General features: G+C 38.9%; 1 protein-coding gene and 1 long non-coding RNA gene across 8 annotated transcripts in view; one reads left to right on the forward strand and one right to left on the reverse strand.

The window, feature by feature from the left end:
• The window catches only part of LOC133224229 (uncharacterized), a 134035-nt gene that overhangs the window by 99521 nt on the left and 12970 nt on the right, over positions 1 to 21544 (forward strand). The window lies entirely within an intron of this gene.
• ZNF831 (zinc finger protein 831) lies at positions 974 to 20729 on the reverse strand. Of its 5 annotated transcripts, none has more exons than XM_061375593.1 (8): positions 20264 to 20729; positions 15951 to 16111; positions 15275 to 15342; positions 7417 to 11686; positions 6442 to 6584; positions 4581 to 4747; positions 3760 to 3911; positions 974 to 2734 (listed from the first exon to the last, which is right to left on the reverse strand). In XM_061375593.1, exons 4-8 carry the CDS (start codon positions 11680 to 11682, stop codon positions 1880 to 1882), a joined length of 5583 nt encoding a protein of 1860 aa, XP_061231577.1. In that variant the 5' UTR covers positions 11683 to 11686; positions 15275 to 15342; positions 15951 to 16111; positions 20264 to 20729; the 3' UTR covers positions 974 to 1879. The 5 variants fall into 5 exon arrangements, with proteins under 5 accessions (XP_061231577.1, XP_061231578.1, XP_061231576.1 ...); XM_061375594.1 differs by having other exon boundaries at positions 15279 to 15342; positions 15951 to 16198; XM_061375592.1 differs by having other exon boundaries at positions 15951 to 16198.

Raw genomic sequence — 21544 nt, forward strand, 5'->3', positions numbered from 1 at the left:
AATCTAATATAAAACCAATCTACAGCTGTATCATTCTTTCAGCTGTACCTCAGCCAACAAAATACATGCTATGCAGTGCCCAGAGCCCTGCAAGCCACCCCTCCTGATGCCATTCAAGCTCCAGCTCCATGCCCATGCTGGCTGAGCTCTGAACACCAACCTTCCCAGGTCAGGGGGCTCTTGCTTCACCATGGCCTCCACACTGTGGTATGCGAGATAAACTGAGGTTTACAGAAGTCTGTCAGGAAGTGAAGCACAAGAACAGGCCGGGTCACTGTATGGCTGAGCTACAACTGCTTATCACAACCAAAAATATTGGTAGTAGCACTATTGTTATAAATCCCCAGCACTTGGCAAATGAGGAGTAAAGCACAGGAATAAAAATGCAATATTCCTAGGAATTCTCCTGCAGTTTTGACACGAGTATACTTCAGTGTGATTGGTGTAATATTGTAATATTTTTGGAAAGGGAAAAATACCTTTCATAGTTCATCGTCTATTCTGTATGAGTCATTTTTTTCCTAAGTTATATATATACACATTAGAATTAGGAATTGCTGTAGTATTTTGATCATGATTTTTTTGTATCAATAATTAATGAACAGAATTTGAGGCTAACAGTGAAGCTCTGTATGATGACCTCAAGTCTTGTCATGTTTGTAAGATATGAAAAGCCAGGAACTGCATGGGGCTCAGCACTTGTTTCATATTTGTGAGCTGTTCTTTGTGCACAAAGGCTTTTTTTTTTCTCTTGTAGCATCTACTAGATTTCTTTGTGAGTATGACCTCAGCTTACCTGTATGTGACTAAAGCAAGAGCAATTCCAAACATCCCACCTAGGTTAATCCATTAAACCCTTTGTATGATTCACTGTGTAAGAACAGTAGAAGTTTAAGAATAGAATTTGACTATAATGTACAAGTAGAAAGGTTTTCATGTTTATCAGTCTCATCAAGCAAGTCAATACACTTGGTCAAATTAAAATATCTAATTATTTATTCACATAGAAACCAGTAAATTTTAGGGTTGGTAGCACAAAACTTGTTAGAAAATGAGCTATGCCATATAGCTTCTTCACTCTCAATAAAGTAACATCATCGCAGTTAAGAGTACATAGAAATGAAACATTCCATGTTATATCAGTTGGAGCACAACGTGATGAATATAATGAGAACATCCTTGTTAGAAATGTTACCACAAGGAACTATCAATAGCTAACAGCCATGTTCTCCAACTAGAAATCAAGAGTACTTGAGTAGATTTTGGCATAAAAGGCACAAAACACAAAGCCAAGCATGCTTGTGTCATTTGTCACAAAGAAGCATTGACATTTGTGCAACATGGAAAGGGATCGGCGTTTTTCCGGACTCTTCCAGTATCACGGATCTATAGGGAACACAAATGCCACTGTGTCAGTCCCAGTACAGATGCCAGCAACTACAAGGAAAGAGGAGTACATAGAAGCGGATACACCTGTCTGTTCCGGGAGATCTTAGCTTGTGTACCGAGAAAGCCACTGCTATTGTACTGTTAGTAGTAAGTAAATCACTGCAGCCTCTCAGAAACACAGCTTCCGGCAGTGAGCACCTATGGGGATTGTGTAAGACTGCTAAGACTGTAACAATGTGTTGGTAACCTCTCATAAACACAGGTTTACCATTTAAATGTGTGGTGCCAGCTCCCTTTTTGCTTCAAATAAACCTTTTTAAAAGGTTTGAGTCCTTGAAAGGAAGGACTCTTCAGAAGAGAATGCTGCTTATGCAGGGGAATGGCTTTTCTGATTTTAAGGTGCTTCAGAAATACAGATTAAACATCCCTGGTATTTCCTTCTGTAATGGGCTGACATCCTGCTAACATCATCTTGCTAGCAATCTATCTGCTATATCTCTATAACAAGCCTGTCCTCATCATCACTGCTAGTGTCATCATACTCAATTCTGGTTTGCTTCCTCATCATCTCTAAACCTCTCTTTTTGTATGTCTTGGAAGGTGTTGCAGCATAAGTCTTGAACTCAGGGGACCTGAGAGTACTTGAGGGCTTTTGAAAAGCAGTAGCAGCAGTGTCATGTGTCCTTCCATCGCTGTCTGGCTGCAGGTGGGTTCTGTTCTTGTCTGCACTCCTGGGAAGGTGAAGGATTCTTTGAGAAAAGTTTGCCTGCTCTGAGTGTTCTGTACTGGGTAATTCAGCCCTTGAGACTGCCTCAGGAATGGACTCCACTTTTGACCTGAAGAAACATGAACATCCAGGCTTGGAGCTGGGAGTTGAGTTCTCTTTTGGAGATGAACATGTGTTCTCTTCAACTGGAGGTTTCTTCCTTCCTGAGGCCTGCATCACTGGGTCTAATGTACCAAATCTCTGACTCTCTGACTCTCCACATAGTATGTTTTCCTGACTGGCTTCTAGGTGTAAGGAAGGAGGACCAGTAGTCTCTGAGTTTTTGCTGTCACCTGGGCCCATATTTGTAAAATCGGAAGTGCAAGACCAAAAAGAAGGTGCCATTGAGTCACCCTGAATGTTTGGCTGTGACTCCCCTGGGACTGGTCGCTGAAGTGCAAGTGGTTTTGTTACTACACAGCAGATTTCCACGTCAGTGCTGACCTGCTGCATGGCTGTAGTAACTGTGGATGAAAAGGAATGAGCTGTCACTGACATTTCCAGAGGAGCTGTAATGTTCTGAAACGAGAGGTTTGTTCTTGTGTGCTCCCTGATTTGCCCAGAAATGTCCTGTAGAAACTGGGGGGTGGGAGGGGAGGAGGAGAGAGAAAATACATTTTAAATTTTCAGACCAAAGTAATTGCATCCTTCATAAAAGTGCCACAATAACTAAGCTGATTTTGTCACTGAAACCTCTTCTCTCTCAGTGTGTGTGGGAGGTGTAGTAAAGGATAGAGTTGTTCTTTTCTCATGGGTAGGTGACAGATCATGCTAATTTAGGGGTCATCACAGATCATCATAATTTAGGGCTGATGGGGGTCAGGGCTTTCACCCCTCATGTACTCTCCAGGGAGACATTCTTTTCATTAAGGTATTTTAATATGCATATTGCAATGATGTTTGTGCAACGTAGAGGGAAAGGTTTGTGATGAATCTGTCAGAAATATTATAGTGTCTGAGGTGGCAAGATACATGTGGGAAATAAAATTACTTAGTAAAAAAACATTTTAAGGATTAGGTTCCTAAATATTGTACTACTTACGCTACATGAGGAACCAGTGCTCATGGTGTGTAACAGCAGTGTGGCTCATGAGCTTTTGTCTTCAAGTGGGGCCAGTGAATGCCCAGGGAGGAGTGCAATGAGGGCAAGCACAGAATGCTCCAGGAGCTCTGCTGACACTGCACACTGCAGCATTCTTGCAACACAGCAGATGTGTCTCAGGCCCTCTCTAGCTAATGCAGCTGTTGCTAGCATTGAAACCACAGCAGCACTGGCTTCCACACTGGCCTAAAGATACTCAGTTGGGCACACATTTCATCCACTACTGCCCTCCCCACTTCTCCAGTTCCAAGCTCACTGTCTCTGCCTCAGGATACTCCGTGCTACTTCTGCTGGCACCTCCAACATCGGTGCTAACCAAGTCTCTGATAGCAAGCACAAGAAATATCCTATTCAGTTGATGCCAAGATGTTTTTTAAAGAATCTGTGGTCCGAGGTATTCTCAACCTGAACTTCAAAGCAGCTGAACATGATTTTAATTACCAATATCCTTTTTTTTTTCTTTTAGTAAAAAGTAATATATGAAATAAGGCACAATACCTACTTTTTTATCCATTTTGTCTTTTTGTCTAACATGGTTTAGATTTCCAGTATGGGCAGATATTCCTGAGTTAATCTTTCCTTCTTTTTTCTTTCTACAAAGTGGCTTGTCTGAGGTGGAACAAGATGTTTCTTTCTGCTGGTGTAGGTAATCTCCTATTGAAAAGAGGTTGAAGAAACTTTTACTTTGATTTTTATTCCCCCACATGCTAGAACTTGCTAAATTTTTCATCATATCACTGAACTAAATTCTGTATTCTGACTATTTTCTGTAAATTTTTATTCTGAGTCTAATGTGTTTTCACATTTCCTTTATACATGTTTGGTTGGTTTTTTGTTTTTTTCATTTGCCATTACTGTCCTGCAAAATAATAGCTGTTTATATCTGCTATGAATCAACACAAGGAATTGTGTCTGCTTCCAGATGGTTGTGGCGTAAATATCATTTTCGTTAATACTGCTAATTAAATGGGGGGTGGTCACTGAAATGCAGAAAGCAAGTCAGCACCAAACTCAATTCACGCTGCAAACACACAGTATTATTTCAGAAAATGGTAAAGATGCATCTTAAAACTTTTTAGACTTCTAGTGGAAGGTTATTTTGTGTTACTTCCTTTTAAAATGCCCTCCTAATTGTCAAATAAACATATCTAAGAAAGCGCATGAAAATCATTGTGCATTCAGTTCCCAAAATGTGCAGGATGTTCATGCTTTTACTCACAAAAAGTGGTTTTGCAGTTCCATGTGATGCACATCAGGGAGCGTGCGAACATTCATGCTCTTAAAAATATATTCAGTATATTAAAAAGTATTCGAAATACTGACCTTGTACCTTTGACTGAGGAGAATGGTACTTCTTATACTTAAATTTACATGGTTGGGACGAATAGCCCTTCCTAAACGCATCCAGTGTTCTGTTAGGGAAACAATGCTGCTTGCTTTGTTGGTTCATTTTCAGTTGAGCAGATCTGTGTATGTGCCTTCCTCTGTACCTGCATTGCCAATGGCATTGAAAGGGTCAAAAATACGTGTGATTTAAAAGCAGACAGAGTAGAATAATGCCACATCATCAAGTAAATTTAACTCTAACAACAATTTACTACTGTGGAGGAGATGCTTGTTTATGTCAACTCAAAAAAAAAGTCCAGGATTTTAAGCAAGAGACCTGCAATTATTTTATTAATTTTTTCTCAGTAGGGTTCAGTAAATCCCAGGTTTGATAAGAGAAAAGGATTCAGGAATAGCAGGTCCTTTTTCCTGTATGTGGGATTTTGAAACAACATACTTCGTAAAGACTTGAATCACACAGGAATCACCTGAGACTGCTTTTTTACCTTTCACTTACATGCTATCTATTCATCATCACTAATGAACAATGTCAACATTTCACTTCCTTAGAAATCTCACTGAATAAACCAACTCCACTTTGTTTTCTGCTCTAGCTAGATCTTTCAGTAACTTAATGATTGAGGCTAAAGTACATTGCAAGATCCCATTCCTGTATCAGTAGAATCAGTCACTATACACAGAGTAGTAAGTACATCTAAAATGGGGTGTTTATTCTAGTGTTTGGTGTATTAGAAAAATGCATTGCTTTTCATGATTAAGAGTGGCCAGTTAGCTACTGATCAGCATGACCTGATCTTTCAGAGCCCTGTACTTAACTGAGTCTCTGAAGCTATTTGGTAAAGCCAAATAAATACATCCTGAGACCAGCAGAGAAAAAAAAATAGAAAACAAACCAAAAAACCCAGGACAAAAACCCCACCCAAAAACCAAACCAGAAGAAAACCCCAGAAGAATGTCACTAGACTGGATAATACAGCCCTGAGTCTCCTATTTTTATTCTTAGAATCATGCAAAATTGCAGTGCTGTTTGCCAAACTAGACCCAGTGATTAAGTTACTGACATTGATTTGTCCTCAAGGGAGTCACTCTGTCTGATTTTGGTCATGCAATAAAATAAGGGGGATGTGTGCACACAATACCTGTTTCTTATTGAAGCAATTCATCAGACATCCTGCCACTCCACACTCTTGAAAGATTAGAGGCTAAATCTTCCACTATTAGGAACCCCCATTAAATACGGAGCTGTTGTGCTGATTGATACAATGTGCCTCTGATAGTTTTATACTCAAATTCTTCCTGCTTTTTATTTAAACAGAATGATCCTTTAAACTAGAGATAGTTTTGTTAGTTTGTGTTAGAACTTGATATTTATTCTTCTGCATTCTCTTGTGAATACAAGTTCAGGATACGGATCTCATGAGGACAAAAGGGTCTCACACTCTGCTTTTAGCTGTAACAGATTAAAACCTGAAGTATTTTGGTTCCCTTCACACAAAAGTAAATGCTGACACTTTTGACAGATAAGAATAATTTCTAAAGCACAGTGAGAGTCAACTGACCACTCATCATCTTTCTTTGGTGTATGTCTGTTTTGTTTAGAGAAGTCTGTTCCTGATAGTAAACAACATACTGGCATTTTTTATAGCTTACCTCTGTGGAACTGCTGCAATGTGGGAGAATCTCCCTGTGAGAGATTTCTCCAGCAGCCCACCCCTCTGCCTCCTTCCCCCCGATTTTGACAAGGTTGAATTTTGGGAAATTTTTATTTTCTGTGGAGTTTTTTACACCCATTTTAGCAAAATTAAATCTAGGGAAGCAGAAAAACAACACGACTCACCATTTGGGGGTGACCTTAATCTTTTTCTGTTTGTGGCTCCTCTTGAGTTTATTTGTTGAGAGTTTTTCCTTTTTGCAAACTACTGTTTTCTTCTTCTGCTCTGGCATATTTTTAAAAGCACCACCAGGAGCTGCTGAGCTCAACTGTTGAGAATACTGGAAAAGAAATGAAGTACATGAAACTTCTGAATTCATCAACCGAGAGAGTGGAAATTTGCGCTCTTTTCAAATAGCTCTGGGTAACATACCAGTTAAATAGCACAACTCTGAGTTTCTCCTGGAGTTTGTGTGTTAACTTTTTCTAATCACCTTATCTATTTTTATAAAATAAAATTAAAACAACACACTGCTTTTGTGGATCTACATAGAATTAGTGTATGTTCTTTCATATTCTTCCTGTCCAAAAAGTCAGCTTTGTCTTACAGAGCTGTTCTAGGATCTGTACAGATAAACCAGTCTACCTTCGCTTATCTAAAATAGCTTTCAAGACTTAAACACTTCACAGGGTATTAATGTGATTTGGTTTTGTTGACATTTCAGTGTATCTGAAGAGTGAAAGATGTAGTCTACAGCCTGTCTTTGACTCCACACATGTCCAAGTATAACAAAGTCTTGACATTAATGGCTACTTAAGTCCTACTCTAATTCAGATATTCATTTAAAATGAAAACAGTGAAACACATAGGCTCTTGCAGAAGAATATAAAATATACTCATAAGGGGGAAAATTAAGAAAAGAAATATTCTCTTTGCACTAGGATGGCATTCCTACTGAAATTCTCAAGTGAAAGTTAAATACACAGAAGTATGGATTTTTTCATGCATCAAATGATTATGTAACTTTTCTTATAAATACATAAATTGTAAATCCTGTATCAACAAATGCCTGTCAGTGTCTACTTTTGATAATGGTTCTATTTTTCTAATGGGGGGGTAAGCCAATTACACCCTCTTGAGAAAAGAAATAGCATTCTTACCATTGCCTCCTGCATCTGTTGTCCTTTAGAAAAGGATGACACCAATGTTTTTAAACTCCTGTTTGTTAAGCCATATGCCAGAGTCTTGCTAATATTTTTCATTTTGAAAACAGAAATATCATATTGTGACAGTGTGCATTCATTGCTAGACTCCTTGTCACAGCTGTGCATGGAGGAGTAAGCAGAGTCTGCACTCCCCTTCTGCTCCACAGGCAGAGGGAGGCTTCTTGTTAAACAACACCAAGTTAACCGAGGTTCAGCATTTAGTGATGGGAAGGTGCTCTTCACGCTTGACACTGTTAAACTTCCAGAGTAGCAAGTCAGATTATTGTGGGGTAGTGCTGGCAATTCTTTACAGTGAGTGGTGAGAGTGTGGCAATAAAAAGTGCCAAAAGAATGGCAAAAATAAGAGGGGTTGTCTGCTGAGCTGTGAGCATGCTGTGTAACCTGCAGTGCTGGTGAAATGTCCTTAAGAACACATGGAGTTCCACTGCTGTCCCAGCCCGTGACTGTTGGCTCTGCACCCTTGCCAGAGGCTGATGGTATTATCAAAGAGTCACTTCTTGAGCAAAGGTGATGTAAAATCTTTCTCTCTTCTTTGATGTCAGCTGATATGAAAAAACCACTTGTATACATAGAAGTAAAGCATATTTTCTTCTTTGGGGTTTGGGTAGAGGAAGTAGTTATGCTCACCCACTTCTCTTCTGTTTGCTTTTGGTAATTTGATTTATTTTTGGTTTGTTTGTTTTTCCAAGCATCTCTTACAGCACCCTGCGGCCTCAAGTTTTGGTTATAAAAGGTGTTATCTGTTGCGGTTAAGATATTTGTTGTTTCTGAATTGACTGGTGAACAAAACACTGGAGTTTTCCAGTTTGCATGTACATTCCATCGCAGCTCTCCTCTGCTGGCTTTTTGTCTCACTTCAAATTTTAAAGGGGACCAAAAGACATCATTAGAATGAGAATTGAGTGATGGGCTGTTGGGAGAGTAGGGGGGGTAGGTTAATGTGTCTGTCACATATGTGCAAGGTGTAATCTTCTGTTCTGATCTAAACAAAAGTGACAAGTCTGAGGCTCTCTTCTCTTGTGGTAGTTTAAGGATATATTTTGGAGAAAAGGCATTTTTCTGTGGAGCTGGAGTTAAATGATCAGATTGCAGATGATGATTTTTAGAAGACACATCAATAGCATTGTCATTGCAAACTGGTACTTTTACTCCTGTTTTCACAAGACCTGTTTTGACATCTTTATCTGTTGCACTGTGCAAGGCGAAGGAGTGGCAATCACTTCCCCTTGATTCAGGCACTAAAAAACCCACAAATGAACTCTTTGAAATACCTGCTAAATGTGAAAGGTTAGCATCACTATAATTAACAGCTTTCATGGGGAGTTCGACTGTTTTAATATACTCCACATTCTCAGTATCTCCAGTGGATTCATTAATTCCTGTGCTTAATTTTTGCTCCTCTGCTTTACTGGAGAATGTCACTGGTGCTGTGGAAAGGCACTGAGTGCTACTGCAGGAGACTCTCTCGCTTTCATTTTCTGCATTCTTTTCACTACTGGGACTAGGGCAGGAAATAATGTTTTGTGTCTTCTCCACTTCAAATTTCAGCTTTTTTCTTTCTGGTAAATTCTGCGATTTCCCTGTGGCTTCTCTGTTGTTGCAGAGGACCCACTGGGGCATCAGGGCATTCTGACCAGTTTCCTTATTCCTGCTATAGTTTCCATAATTGCTTGAAGTGGTTTTACAATCTGATTCAGACGGACTGGATTCTTTCCCAGGGCTCGATTTTTCCCATTTGCTCCTCTGTACTGACAAGCAGTCATCATTCCTTCTGCTGGTGTCCAGCTGACACTGAATGTTTTGAAGCTCAGATCTGCTTGGAGCTAGTAATGTGCTGCTCCCTGGTGTGTGTCTGTTTGTGTCGCTACCCCTGAGATCTTGGGAGGTTTTGCTCATTACAGCCTGGGCACCAGCACTTACTGAATGTGATGTCTCCATTAGGTAGGTTACACTGTCTGCAGGTTCCTCAGAGGACACATTCTGTAGAATATGGTTACCATTAGCAGAGGTTTCGAACTTATCACTGCTTAAACATGTTGTCACAAGGGAGGAGAGACTGTCACATACAGAGCTCCTGCCATTGCTTTCTTCAGTAATTTCAGTACTGCTGATTGGTTCCTTTGAATCAGGAGTGAAGCCTGTAATACCTGTAATCTTATTTCCCCTTTGTTTAGTTTTCTTGGCATTTTGACTGCTTTTCATTTTTTGATAGATTTTCTTAAATGTTTCATCACCATACATTTGCCATTTTTCTTGAGAGAACATCTTTAACTTCCTTTGATTGTGTTTCTTATTTTTAGCACTGATTACTTCTCCAGCCCCAACCTTTTTACTCCCTTGCAACTCCTCTGATGGAGGAGAATGATCGACCACATTACTTAATGGCAAATCATCCACTGCTGTTTGTCTGACTAGAGCTCGGGGATGGCTATTAGGAAAATCCACTGAATTTGCAGCGAGACTGTTGCTAGGCAGCAGACTCACAGGGCCTGTGTTTGCAGACTGCTTAGTAAGAGAAAGCAGCTTTGAGCAACCTGCTTTGTCATGTCCCATTCTTGTGCCCTCCACAAATGGCAAAGAGTTGCTTCGTGTAACAGGCACAGTATCTATGGTTGTGGAGAACTGGGTGGGAACTGAATGAAAAAACATTGGCTTGCATTTTTCTAAGGGTGCAAAGGTAGATTTTGCTGAACAAAGGGAAAGATTCTTCTTCCTATTTGCATCACAAGTTCTGATGTCAAAATGGAAAGAGTCTTTGTATGTATAAGGCATTGGCAGATCAATGCTTCCCTGTTTAGAAAGGACAGTTTTTCTAGGCCTAACATTGTCTAACTGAGTATCATCCACCACACTTTTGTTATGAGAAATAAGCTTTGAAATGTGTTCTTCCAGCCTCTTTTTCTCTAGCATCAAGGCCATAGCTTTCTCAGCTGCATCCAGCTTTGCACTGCTTCCGGAGGTGCAGCTCGAGCTGCTGAAGGCAGTTTCATTTTCCTGTTCTGTGCTGTGTTCACAGAGACTGTGCAATGGGCTGGGTGATGCCATCTGTTGTTCTGTGCTGTCAGAGCGTGACAGATACCCTGAGTCAGTGCTCTCACACTTCTTTAGCTTGCAGTCAAATGGCTTGTAATCCCACTGTTTTTCTGAAGAGGTTGCTTGCTGCCTTTGCAACTGAATATGCTTATTGGCAGTTGGAGTTCTTTGCTCCTGTATCTTCTTTCTCTGGCACTGACCATTTGGCAAAGCTCCTGGAGATGGCAAACTCTGAGGTTCTCTTTCAGAATCTTTCAGATTACCTTTGGAACTAAAGGACTGATTCATTGTTTCTTTATTTTCTGAAATGAATGATGTATCACTTGTTGCAAGCAGTGGAAGGTCATTAAGAAGTTTCTTAGTGCCTGTTACAGTGCTGGGCTCTGTACTCAGTTGTTTCATCTGTATCCCTTTGTCTTCACAGGTGTTACTAAGCAGTTTGCTGCCTTCATGTGAGGTGCTGCTTTCTGTGGATTTGTTGTTCTGCTCCAATGGGCCGCTGTTGTCAGAGTCTGAGGGCAGTCTGGTATTGTTGACATGTGTTTGAGTTCTTCTGTGTTTGTACAAATTGCTTTGAGTTTTAAATGCAATACCACATGTGGTGCATGGAAAGGGCCTCTCTCCAGTGTGAGAGCGAATATGTTTCTCAAGGACACTTGGCTTCAAACAATCTCGGCCACAGTGTTTGCAGATGTATTTCCCCGCTTTTTTTGACTTTCCTGGGCTTCCAATAGGTGCATTTACACAAGGATTTGGTGATGACAAAACTGGTAAAGTGCTCACTATGTTCAGCGTTAGAGTTTGCCCAAGCTGCTTCTGAAAAACTGACTGAGGCTGATCTGTGCCTTCTGAAGGAAGAAGTGGATTCAGGATTAGAGGTATGTTGCTGCTGTCTAGATTTACACAGCTCCTGCCAGGCACTAACTGACTGCTTGGCTGAAAGCATCCTGTCTGGATGGGCTGGTAGAGTGGTATGGTGAGGGCTTTTAGATACACAGGTTGGGGCAGTGCTTGTTCCCGTTGAGGAATCACGCTGCTCTGGCTGTGACCTGAAGAGTTGTGTGCAGGCTGGAGAGACGAGGTTGAAACTGGTCGATCTGCAAGTGCAGCTGTCAAACCCGGCTGCTTCTGTGCCTCCATCTCAAAGGTTATCTGCCATGTGGTCATGTATCTACGAGGGAGGGGAAACAAAACAAGTCGGAATCTTCAGATAGCAAAATAAACACTTTCAATTTCTGGACTGGGAAAGTCAGCCATTAAGAATGTCACAGATCTGACACACCGGTGTTATACAGACAAAATTACATGATTTCCAATTAACTTGATTCACCTTTCATTTCTTAGTTAGGAATTAAAGCTTGGTATGTAAAGAACATTGAATATTGCACTTAAAACCTACAGTAAAAACCCTAAGTACTAGAAATAAATCCAAGTATCAGATTTGCAAATGGAGGCCCTCAGACCCCCCAGATATTCCAGTGTTAATTTTCTGGAACGGTTTTCCCATTACATATTTATACCATGTTCTTTAATTTAAGAATTTACATTAATATATGTTAATATAGAAACACAGAACAATTAAGGTTAGAAGGAACCTCAGAAAGTATCAAGTCCAGACACCTGCTCAAAGCAGAGTTAGTGCTGAGGCCAGATGAGGTTGTACAGGGTTATTACCCAATCTGGTTTTGAAACCCTCTGAGGATAAAACCTGCACAGCTTCTGTGAGCGACCTGTTCCAAACACAGGACATGAAACTTATTATGTGTGTTTACCCAAAGTAAGTGAGGCTTTACACACTGCACAGGTGATGCAAAAAGAAAATACATGAACAAAATGAAACTGTGTCTTGTACAAGGGAGATGCACATAAATATGTATAACATAGAAAAGATGGTATCAGAGGCAAATAATGGGATAAATTAAAGCTCTGTTTTGTGTAGCCCAAATTAATTTTCTCTAATTAAAGGCAATACTATGATATACTGCTTGGGTTTAGATGCTTCCAATTACAGATTAAAACATTTTGCAGACACAGTTTTTGGAAAAAGTTCTGAACTCTGTCCAGATATAAGCAGGGTGTTGCTGGTCCAGACTACTTCATATTTTAACAAACATGTATCTTGTCTGTTTTCTTTGTTAGAAACAAACTAGGAAACTGTCAAAATAAGCTAGCTGAAAATTATCTCAGGAAGAGCTGATCGAGGCATCAGCATAACCTCTTGTAGTTATAGCTTGGTGAGAAATAGAAAGTGATCTGTGAATGTTTGTTCAAGTTCTTATTCAGCTGTACTCACAGCTCTGTATCCACTGGCTGTTAGCAGTAATAGGCTATTCTTGTGCAAACAGTCATAAAAACCCCATTTGAAATAACATAATCAGTGACGAAATGTGAAATCTGCAATTTGTTGCATTACTGCATAATCTGTAGTGGTGTTTCTGTGCCGCCTTCGGATCATTTTATTAGGTAATCATTACAGAGAACAGTATTGCTCAAAATTGATTGAAATTGGGACTGGTTCCATACGACTCGCACACACGCGATGTTAACCCCAGTTAAAGCAGTATCTCTGTTGCACACAGGTAGTGAGAGTTTTGCAAATAATTCACGTAAAGGAGAAATGGCATACTCAATGTAATCATTTTGGAGTATTCCTTGGTTATTATTAGAGAGGTTAATAGAGCTGGTAAGTTGATATAAAGTTGGATGGAGATCCAAGAGAAGTTCTATTACTTCACAACTGAAAATTATAATATCTCACGTCACAACTGAAAAAATGTGAAAATAACTTTCTATTAATGATCAAATTAGGTCAGTACAGGTTAAGGTCAGTAAGTTATATGCTCAGTACTAAATGTAATTAGCATCTCATTAAGTCTAGTAGGAATTCAGGTAGTTTTCATATGAAATGTACACACCATTGACACTGAAAAAGAAAGCAACCCTCTTGGTTATCTTCTGCAAAGGAAAAGGTTTTCCATATTAGGATATTGCCTTTAATACAAATTATTATTTCGTCCCTATATGTGGCTCACAATGCAATTGTAAATATTTCCCTCCTTGAGCAAACACAACACTAAGGTACCAATAAACTGGCAGCTATTGCTTTGTGCTCCCCACTCTGCACCACTTCTGGAAGTTCTGATGCTGCCTGGCAACTTACGTTTCACAGCCAAGGCTTCTTCCAGTTTCTTTCTGAAACTTGCTTATTGCAAGAACTGAGAAAATGGAGGAAAAAAAACAGCAAACACAGTCCCTGGGATGTGTCCTCTGACTTTCCTTCTAGTCACAAGCAAGGCCATTAGTGCCTCTGCATCCATTATGTGCATCAACAAAACTGCTGATGAGCTACTGTGTGCAAAATGAACTGATCTGCACACAGCAATGTATTAGATTTTTCCTCTTCTCCAAAGTCTCCATGGACTTTTCTTGTCCACTTCAGAGATTTCTGGAGCAATCACTTAAGTGGCTTTGTAATGTAGCTATTAACTATATTGATGAACAAATGTTAAAAGAAAATGGCTTGTTAAAGGAATTAAGTTGTTATCCATATTCTGCAGTGTGGTTAACACTGTGGGATAAAAGTGGATTTCTCTAATTTGCAAAGTGAGGTTATAGACATTTCAAGTCCATTTAAGATGGTTCTTAAGCTATACAGTCACCTTTATTTATAGCAATTTAAACACAGCATACAATAAAACCAGCAGTAAGTGATTAGACACAAACCAATGATCCTCATAAACTAAGCAGGCAGTAGTTCTCCCAAAGATGTGAAAATCAAGAAAAGTTGAGGGGAAAAAGCACACTGCAGAGACAAGACTCTCAGAAGAAAACTGAATTCCGAATACCATGTAGCTAGAACATGTAACAAGTACCACAGAGACAAAACAAGCCATAGTATTGATGCTCCCCTTTTTCCCCTGGACAGAAGTGTGAAAATGTGGAATTTACATTTCCATCCTAATAAGCACAAATTATGTTCTGTCTTTGAATATCCTCATGCACATGGGTAGTTGAGGGGCCCGTCAAGGCCAGCCTGTATATTAGTAGGACTGGCAGTGAATGAATCCTGTAGTTCCAAGGTACCAGATTCTCTGTGTGATTTTGCTTATTCTGGTAAATTTCTGGGGCCCAAAATACAGTGCAATTCTCAGAATCATTTGAGTGCTCTGTAATGTTCCACAAAGACAATACCTAACTGATTACAGAAAAATTAAAGGGAGGTTTTAACTAATGCTAAACAATTAAAACAACTAACAGCTAAACAACTAAATGGTGACACACACTCGCATTACTTTCAAGAGTTTAATAATACATTTCTACCAGCTGTGGCAGTTTGCTGCTTTTCACAGCAAACAAAACATACTTTCTTCCTAAGTGAAGCTTCTGTGGCTTGCATTCTACTGTGGCACATATGATCATACTTTTCACAACTGTCTTTTCTATACAAAAAAAGCCACTCTATTTCTTTGTACATTCACAAAAATAGCTTATCTCAAACTAATTGTACCCCAAGGCTAATTCTCAGTAGTCCTTTCCTAAAGTAGAAAAACTTCCATTGATGATTGTCAGGCTCTGTTACTGAGCATGTACCTGATGTTCTGAGCTCAACTTGTAACTTGTGGCATTGAACTACACATATAAAAACTTGATCCTTATTAGATAAAGAAAAATTAAAAATTAAAAGCAGGATTTGGCCAGTCCAAAATTTTCTAGATTAGTTTCTTAAGTTATTAAAACTGTTCAGTAAAATTCCACTTACATACAGTAACTTTGTTCCTAGTTTGAATTATATCTTCAGGTACACTGCACAGGTAGGTCTGTGTAACACTGAAAAACCAAAAAGTGGAGTAGTTTTAGATGGCAAATCTTATTCTGTATATAAGAATAACTGTAAAGTAATCTAATAAGAGGGAAGGGTAGTACAAAAAGCTCATTTAAAATCCAGTGTGTTCCTCTTTTGTATATATTTTTTCCTAAATTACAAATATATTTTACAAAGCTTGCTTCATTTTATCAGCGCTGTTATAATAATTTTGGATTATACAACTAAAAGATTTTTGTCTTCTACATGGCACACATAAATGCATGGTCGACTGCCCATCACTGTTACTAAAATCACTAAATAAACTTACAACTACTTATTTCCTGCATTACATATAATTTTGGGACACACCATTGAAAAGAGTGTCATAATGTTGAAGCAGATGCTGCAATCCGTCCCCTGGCTTGGTTGGCAGGTGTAATCTCTAGACATGATAGCATTAATTTTGTAACCACAGAGAAGCAGCTTTTTAACATTCTAAACATACATAATATGCTATATTGGAAGTCTGCCTTTCTTAAAAGTTTTTGGTGCTCCCTACCTTAAATATAACACCAGAGAGCATACAGAAGTGGAATCCCCATGAGTCTCTAAAGCATTTCAGCTCACATACCTTTTACTGAGCCGGGCATCAGCAAAAGAAGTCTTGTGTCTGTCAATACTTCATGCAAGCAGAGAGAAACGAGGACAAAGACTTGAAACAGATTAGAAGTAGGAAGTTGGGTTTTTCTTTTCTTTTTTTTTTTTTTTTTACATTGCTGTCACTGTAACAACCTTCAGAAAACAGGAAGAGATGAAACAGAAGAAAATGAAGTAGCATTTCACTCTCTTCGTAGCCTTTATCATTGTTCATGTACGAATCTATAAACAGAATCAACTGTCTTCAAAACACAGGCATTTTATACACCGTACACAATCATATAATTCAGTGACACACACTGACACAGTGGTAGATTGTTTTTCTTTATACCCTTAATTTGCTGATAACTTTACAGTAATGATCACTCTTAAAATGTATTGGAAAAGAGGAAAATGGTAGAGAAAGACACTTGCTGCATTTGAAATTATAAGCTTATCTAGCATGGGTATTACCCACCCGCTTCTTTGAATGGTGCTCTGCATTAGGGTTGAAAAGCAGTAGCCAGGAGGGAAAACACTTTGAGAATGTTAGAAGTGTTTAGGTCAGGATAGGGGACAATCAAAACGAGTGAGAAGAGGTTTAGATTTTATTTGTGGGTTTAGGAAGCTAATGAGTGCTCAGCTAAAGGGGGCAGCAGAGCCAGGGTGTCCTGTCAGGGGGCAGCTGTTCTTTAGGCAAACACCATTTAAAATAGGGACTACAAATGACTACTTCCTCTTGCTATTAGACTGAAACCCAAACTGGAACATGCATTCCCTATTATGTTACAAAATCAGCATATCTGGCCTGTAAAAATTCCTTAGGAACACTGTATTATGGAAGAAGTAGCTTTTATCATTACTCTGATGAGCACCTGTCCAGTTCAGATGGCTGCAGCCTGTATTTTGTAAATTGGATAGTGGTGAAACTGTAAAGATTGTCCAATATCTACCATAGTGGAAGCTCTTTCTTTTAGTAATTCAGATGACAGTCTAATGCCAGATGTATCAGCGGATCTTCACTCTATGCAGCTTTTTTGATCTTGGAGAGTTTTGCCTGCTGTTTGGATTGCTCTTAGTTTGTTTCTGGACCCTGTTTTAGTAGGCTTCTAATTTGGGAGGTGGAGAAATATTTTTGTCTTATTCTTCCTATCTTACTTGCCTGTCATTTAGTTATTCAGGAGACACACAAAAAAAAAAAATAAAAGCCCTTTCACAGGGCCTAGTATTGTAGCTTAAAATCCCTCTAGTTTCTATTACACTTAGGTGCTCCCAGTAATTGGTAATAGCAGTGCAAATGCTCAAAATCAAAATCAGTGAATCTAGAAAACTACTTGACACTGTGAACTACTTTACAATTACTCATGCTGCTTATCCACAGACTCATTCTGTCCATATGGATAAAACTACTTGCAGCAGCTAGTTTCAGCTCTCCTGGAAGATACTTTCCTTAAGGAATGGATTATCACATATAAGTGAGATCTTCTGGAGGAGTAGTGCATGCTACAGTCAACAAACTAACAGAGAAAAAAAGATGCACATCTTAGAATAGAATCCTGGCAGGAATCAAATCATACAAACAGATGATTATAGGCATTTTACATAACCAGTCACAACTAGTTTCTCTTCAGTTTTATCACATATCTCAAGTCCATTATATTTTATTCCACTTTGAGACTATTATTATTTTAAGTTAAGGTGAACTTAATTAAAAGGAACACTTTAAACAGCGCCCTAATAATTACAGCAGTATGCTGGAACTGGTGACAACTCTAAAACATATATAATCTTTTTAAATTCATTACTTAGCAGACTCAGTAGCATATCAAATTCTAAATGCTGAAACTGAAAACTTCTCATCCCAAGAGGCTTAAAGAAGCAGTAATTCAATAAGGCAAGTTACAACTAAAGCAAGTGACTGCATGGATGTTTACCACTATCACACAAGTTTCAGGGCTTAGCAAAGCCTTTTGAAGCTTAATCTAAAATCTCTAAATCTTGAATAAGTGACTGGAATCCCCTGGACTCCACAGCATCCTATGATTCTTCCCATTTACATGGATGCTGTAATGGCTAAAAGTATTTGAACTGTACACTTAATACAGAGGACCAGTATTACACTGCATTAGTTTTATTTGAAATTAAGTGATTTTTGTTTTCGTTGACTAACCAATCTATTTTGGGGCATCACTTCTTAAGCTGGAATCTCTATGTAAGAGTACTTATATTCATTTAAGTTCAAAACATCATCCTGCTCACAGAAACCTGATTAACTTCAGTTGGCTCAATATACAGAAAAATATTTGGCTTAGCTATTTATGAAGACAAGCCTACTGCCAGGTACTACACAGTAGGGAGTATGTGGTGCTACACTGTACTTCACTCTCAATTCAGATCTTAAACCCACACACCATTGGTGTGCATTTCTAGGGTCCAAGAACCTGTGGAAAGGGTTCCTTCAGGTGTCTAAAGCCCTGCATCTTTCAAAGATACCTAGAGGGTGTTAGTCAAAGATGTGATCAAGTGAAAGTAGCAATAAATATCCTATACCAATAAGGAAACAGATTTTAAAGATCCCACCAACTACATGATTTAAAGTACTCTACAGACTTTAAAAAAAAAGCAACTTATGGGATTGTAAACTATTAATTTTTCTTATGAGGACAATGATGCTAAAACATAACACCTTACCGTCAGCAGAAGATACAGATACTGGAATCATCACTTCCAGTTGCTAGCCTACCACTGACAGCTAGCACAAGTTGCCAGTATTCCTGAACTCCCTTTACTGACTGAACAAAACTTCTACTTCTTCTACTTAAATATTAGTATAATAAAGTAATAGTGACCCACAGGTGCTTTAAACACTACTGGTTTAATGAAAAAGAAAAGTTTGGGAGTGCACCCTACCCTAAATCTGGCACTTTCTAGTCCTCAATTCAAAATAGCAAAATGGAACTCATACATTTCCGGATCAGCCCAGAAATGACAGTTAGTCTTGCTTTACTTCAAAACTATTTCTGTCTTTGCCCTTTTCTCAGTTTGACTTCATGCCTTGAAATGTCTCATAACAGAAGTAGTGACTTCACCTTTTCACTTGCTCTTACAAGGCTGCAAGTTTCACCAGCAGTGTACACCCTGCTATAACCATAGTAGCAAAGTTGAGAGCCTCAGTCCCCTGCAGAATGAGGCTGAAAATGTGTGACTGTCTGATTTCCTGAAACCCTCACAGGCTTTCAGTGACAACATTTCTTGCTCAAACTGTGACTTCCAGAAATCTTGCTACTTGTTAAGAAGTCATTGTTCCTGAAGTTTTGCCCTGCTTCATGTTACAACAGTACAAACCAGCTAGGAATCATCTTGATTGAACTTAGAATTTCTTGTACCATATCCTGAGGACAAATATTTTTGACATTGCACTTCCACAATTGTGTGGTATCAGCAAAATTGGTTTATTTATTTTTTTAAACACTGTACCAGAATACGGTATTAAAACCTGTGAAGTAGAGTGTGATCTGTAATACCTTTCCTTCAGTCTAGAATAGCACCTCTTTGATCATTAGTATAGTTTTCTATCTTTTTGGTTCTCTTTTTCTTGAATATCCATAAATGAAAACATTCAAAAGTCTTAAATCAATAAGAACATTTTTAGCTAAAATACATTTTAGAGTATAAGTGAACATTGTATTGGCCCTTTGATCTCTTCATGCAATTTGTATGAGAGAGTATTTCCTATTCTACTTCTCATGCTGGTACTTTTCTCAGGTCCAGCCATAAGAAATGCTTTCTAGGTTATTTTATGTCTTTATTTAAAATTGACACCACTTCTTTCTAAAAAAGAAACCAATCGAGCACATCTGTTGGTTTTGTAACACAGTTGTTGGCTTCACAATGGACAAAAAAAAAAAGGATTGTTAGTGCTTACAAAATCTAAAAACCTCAAAGGATTTCCAGGCTTTTGTCCTTTGATCAGATTCACTCCTGTGTATTTCCCTTGTTAGGAAAGAGTTAACAGCCTCCAGCCAGCAGTCTATAATCAACAGGTTGCTCTAACAGAAAATAATAACCCTAATCCATCTTTTAAAGTTTAGGAGGTTGGACTAAATGATGAAGGAATAGTGATTAAAGCCCTCTTAAAAACAGAAGTGGGGACAGGAAAATGCTGTATGTTACAGGAAAAAATCTTTCTCATTGCTAAGTGAAAGAACCATCACATTAAGAAAATGATAACTTTTAAATTTCTGTCTCGCCATTTAGAATTTAATTATCTCTCTGTCTGTATAGAATGATAACAAAACACTTGCTAACCTTTTGGTGGCCAATTCAGAGGCAGCTGGAGAGGTTCAGGTCTCTGGAATAGCGTTGGAAGAAAAGCAGCATCCTGTTTTCTTTTTTCAGTGTCTTTCTCTTCTCTTTTTTTTTAAGCATGTGAAAATTGACAGGTGGGTGGTGGGGTGTGTGAGGAGAGAGGAGGGGGTGAAGCCAGCCCACGCCTGGTGTAGGAAGAGTTTTAATGGCCGATGCTGGTAATATGGTTTGCTGCTACAGTGTCTGCACTACTGCAGCTCTGTGTGTGGGCGTAAAGAAACGACACGACTGGGTTTGAAACCATTACACTGAAGATTTGCAAACAGTTAAAAACATAAAAACAACACAACCCCATCAGGCACAAATGAAAAATTATTGCTGCCTTTTCTGTCATCTTTTCCCGAGGTTCCTTTGGTGGGGTTTATATGTGACTTTTTTTTCATTTAGCAGATAAAATCCAGTCAAGTTTTTTTCTCAGCCTCTAAATTAAAAAAAGGGAAAAAAAAGTGAATGAAGTACTTAGGCAGGTTTTGGTTTCACAGTGACCACTTGGCTATGGGGTTTGCTGCTATTTTTTTTTTTTAATTAACATAAAGACCTTGTATTCCAAAGCGCATCCAGATTTCCACAGTAAAAGTATTCAGAGGACACTTATATTTCTGCCTTTTACCCAAATCTTGATAATACCAAGTATTATGGTACAACAGGCAGAGCAGCCACTCCACAACCAACCAGATAGGAAATCTTAGACCGTGAAAATTCCCTTGAATATTCCACAAAACACAGCCAAGGAGAAATGGGACATCCTGGCAGCCCATTTGTATCCAGCAGTCCAGCAATGTGCCAGGCTTCCTCATCCAAATCAGGCAGAAAACAGACTTCAGTGTTTGCTGTAACTACTGGCTATGATGGATACCAACAGGAGTGAGACAGAGGGACTCTCTTCTACAGTATCATGGAAGTGAGAGGAAAATGCTATTCAAACTAAAATACAGTTGCTATTGCAAGAGAATGTGAATATAAATGGTTATGAATACACTGGGTCTGGGAGAGACAGGTGGAAGTCTTTTATCAGACAAACAAGAACACCTCTCAAACATATTTTTGACCACAAAGACTTAAATGGAGACAAAACAGTTTTAGGAAGAAGCTTAAAAACTTCAAGAAACCTTTATGACTTGGCTGCTCCATGACAGTAAGGGATGAGCCCTTCTTAAATGCCTGTATTCATGTATGTATGAGAGAAGACATCCAGCTTGAAAACCGTGTGCTTGGACACAA

The sequence above is a fragment of the Neopsephotus bourkii genome, unplaced genomic scaffold (assembly GCF_033783945.1).
Source record: "Neopsephotus bourkii isolate Nb327-2 ecotype Australia unplaced genomic scaffold, CSIRO-AGI_Nbou_v1 NB_1663, whole genome shotgun sequence".
NCBI lineage: Eukaryota > Metazoa > Chordata > Aves > Psittaciformes > Psittacidae > Neopsephotus > Neopsephotus bourkii.

Coding starts and splice junctions, on each gene's coding strand:
- ZNF831 (XM_061375593.1), bottom strand. CDS start 11,682: ATGACCACATGGCAGATAACCTTTGAGATGGAGGCACAGAAGCAGCCG. Junction 6,585..7,416: donor AACAGATGCAGGAGGCAATG/GTAAGAATGCTA, acceptor TATTCTCAACAG/TTGAGCTCAGCAGCTCCTGG. Junction 4,748..6,441: donor ATTAAGGTCACCCCCAAATG/GTGAGTCGTGTT, acceptor TTGGCAATGCAG/GTACAGAGGAAGGCACATAC.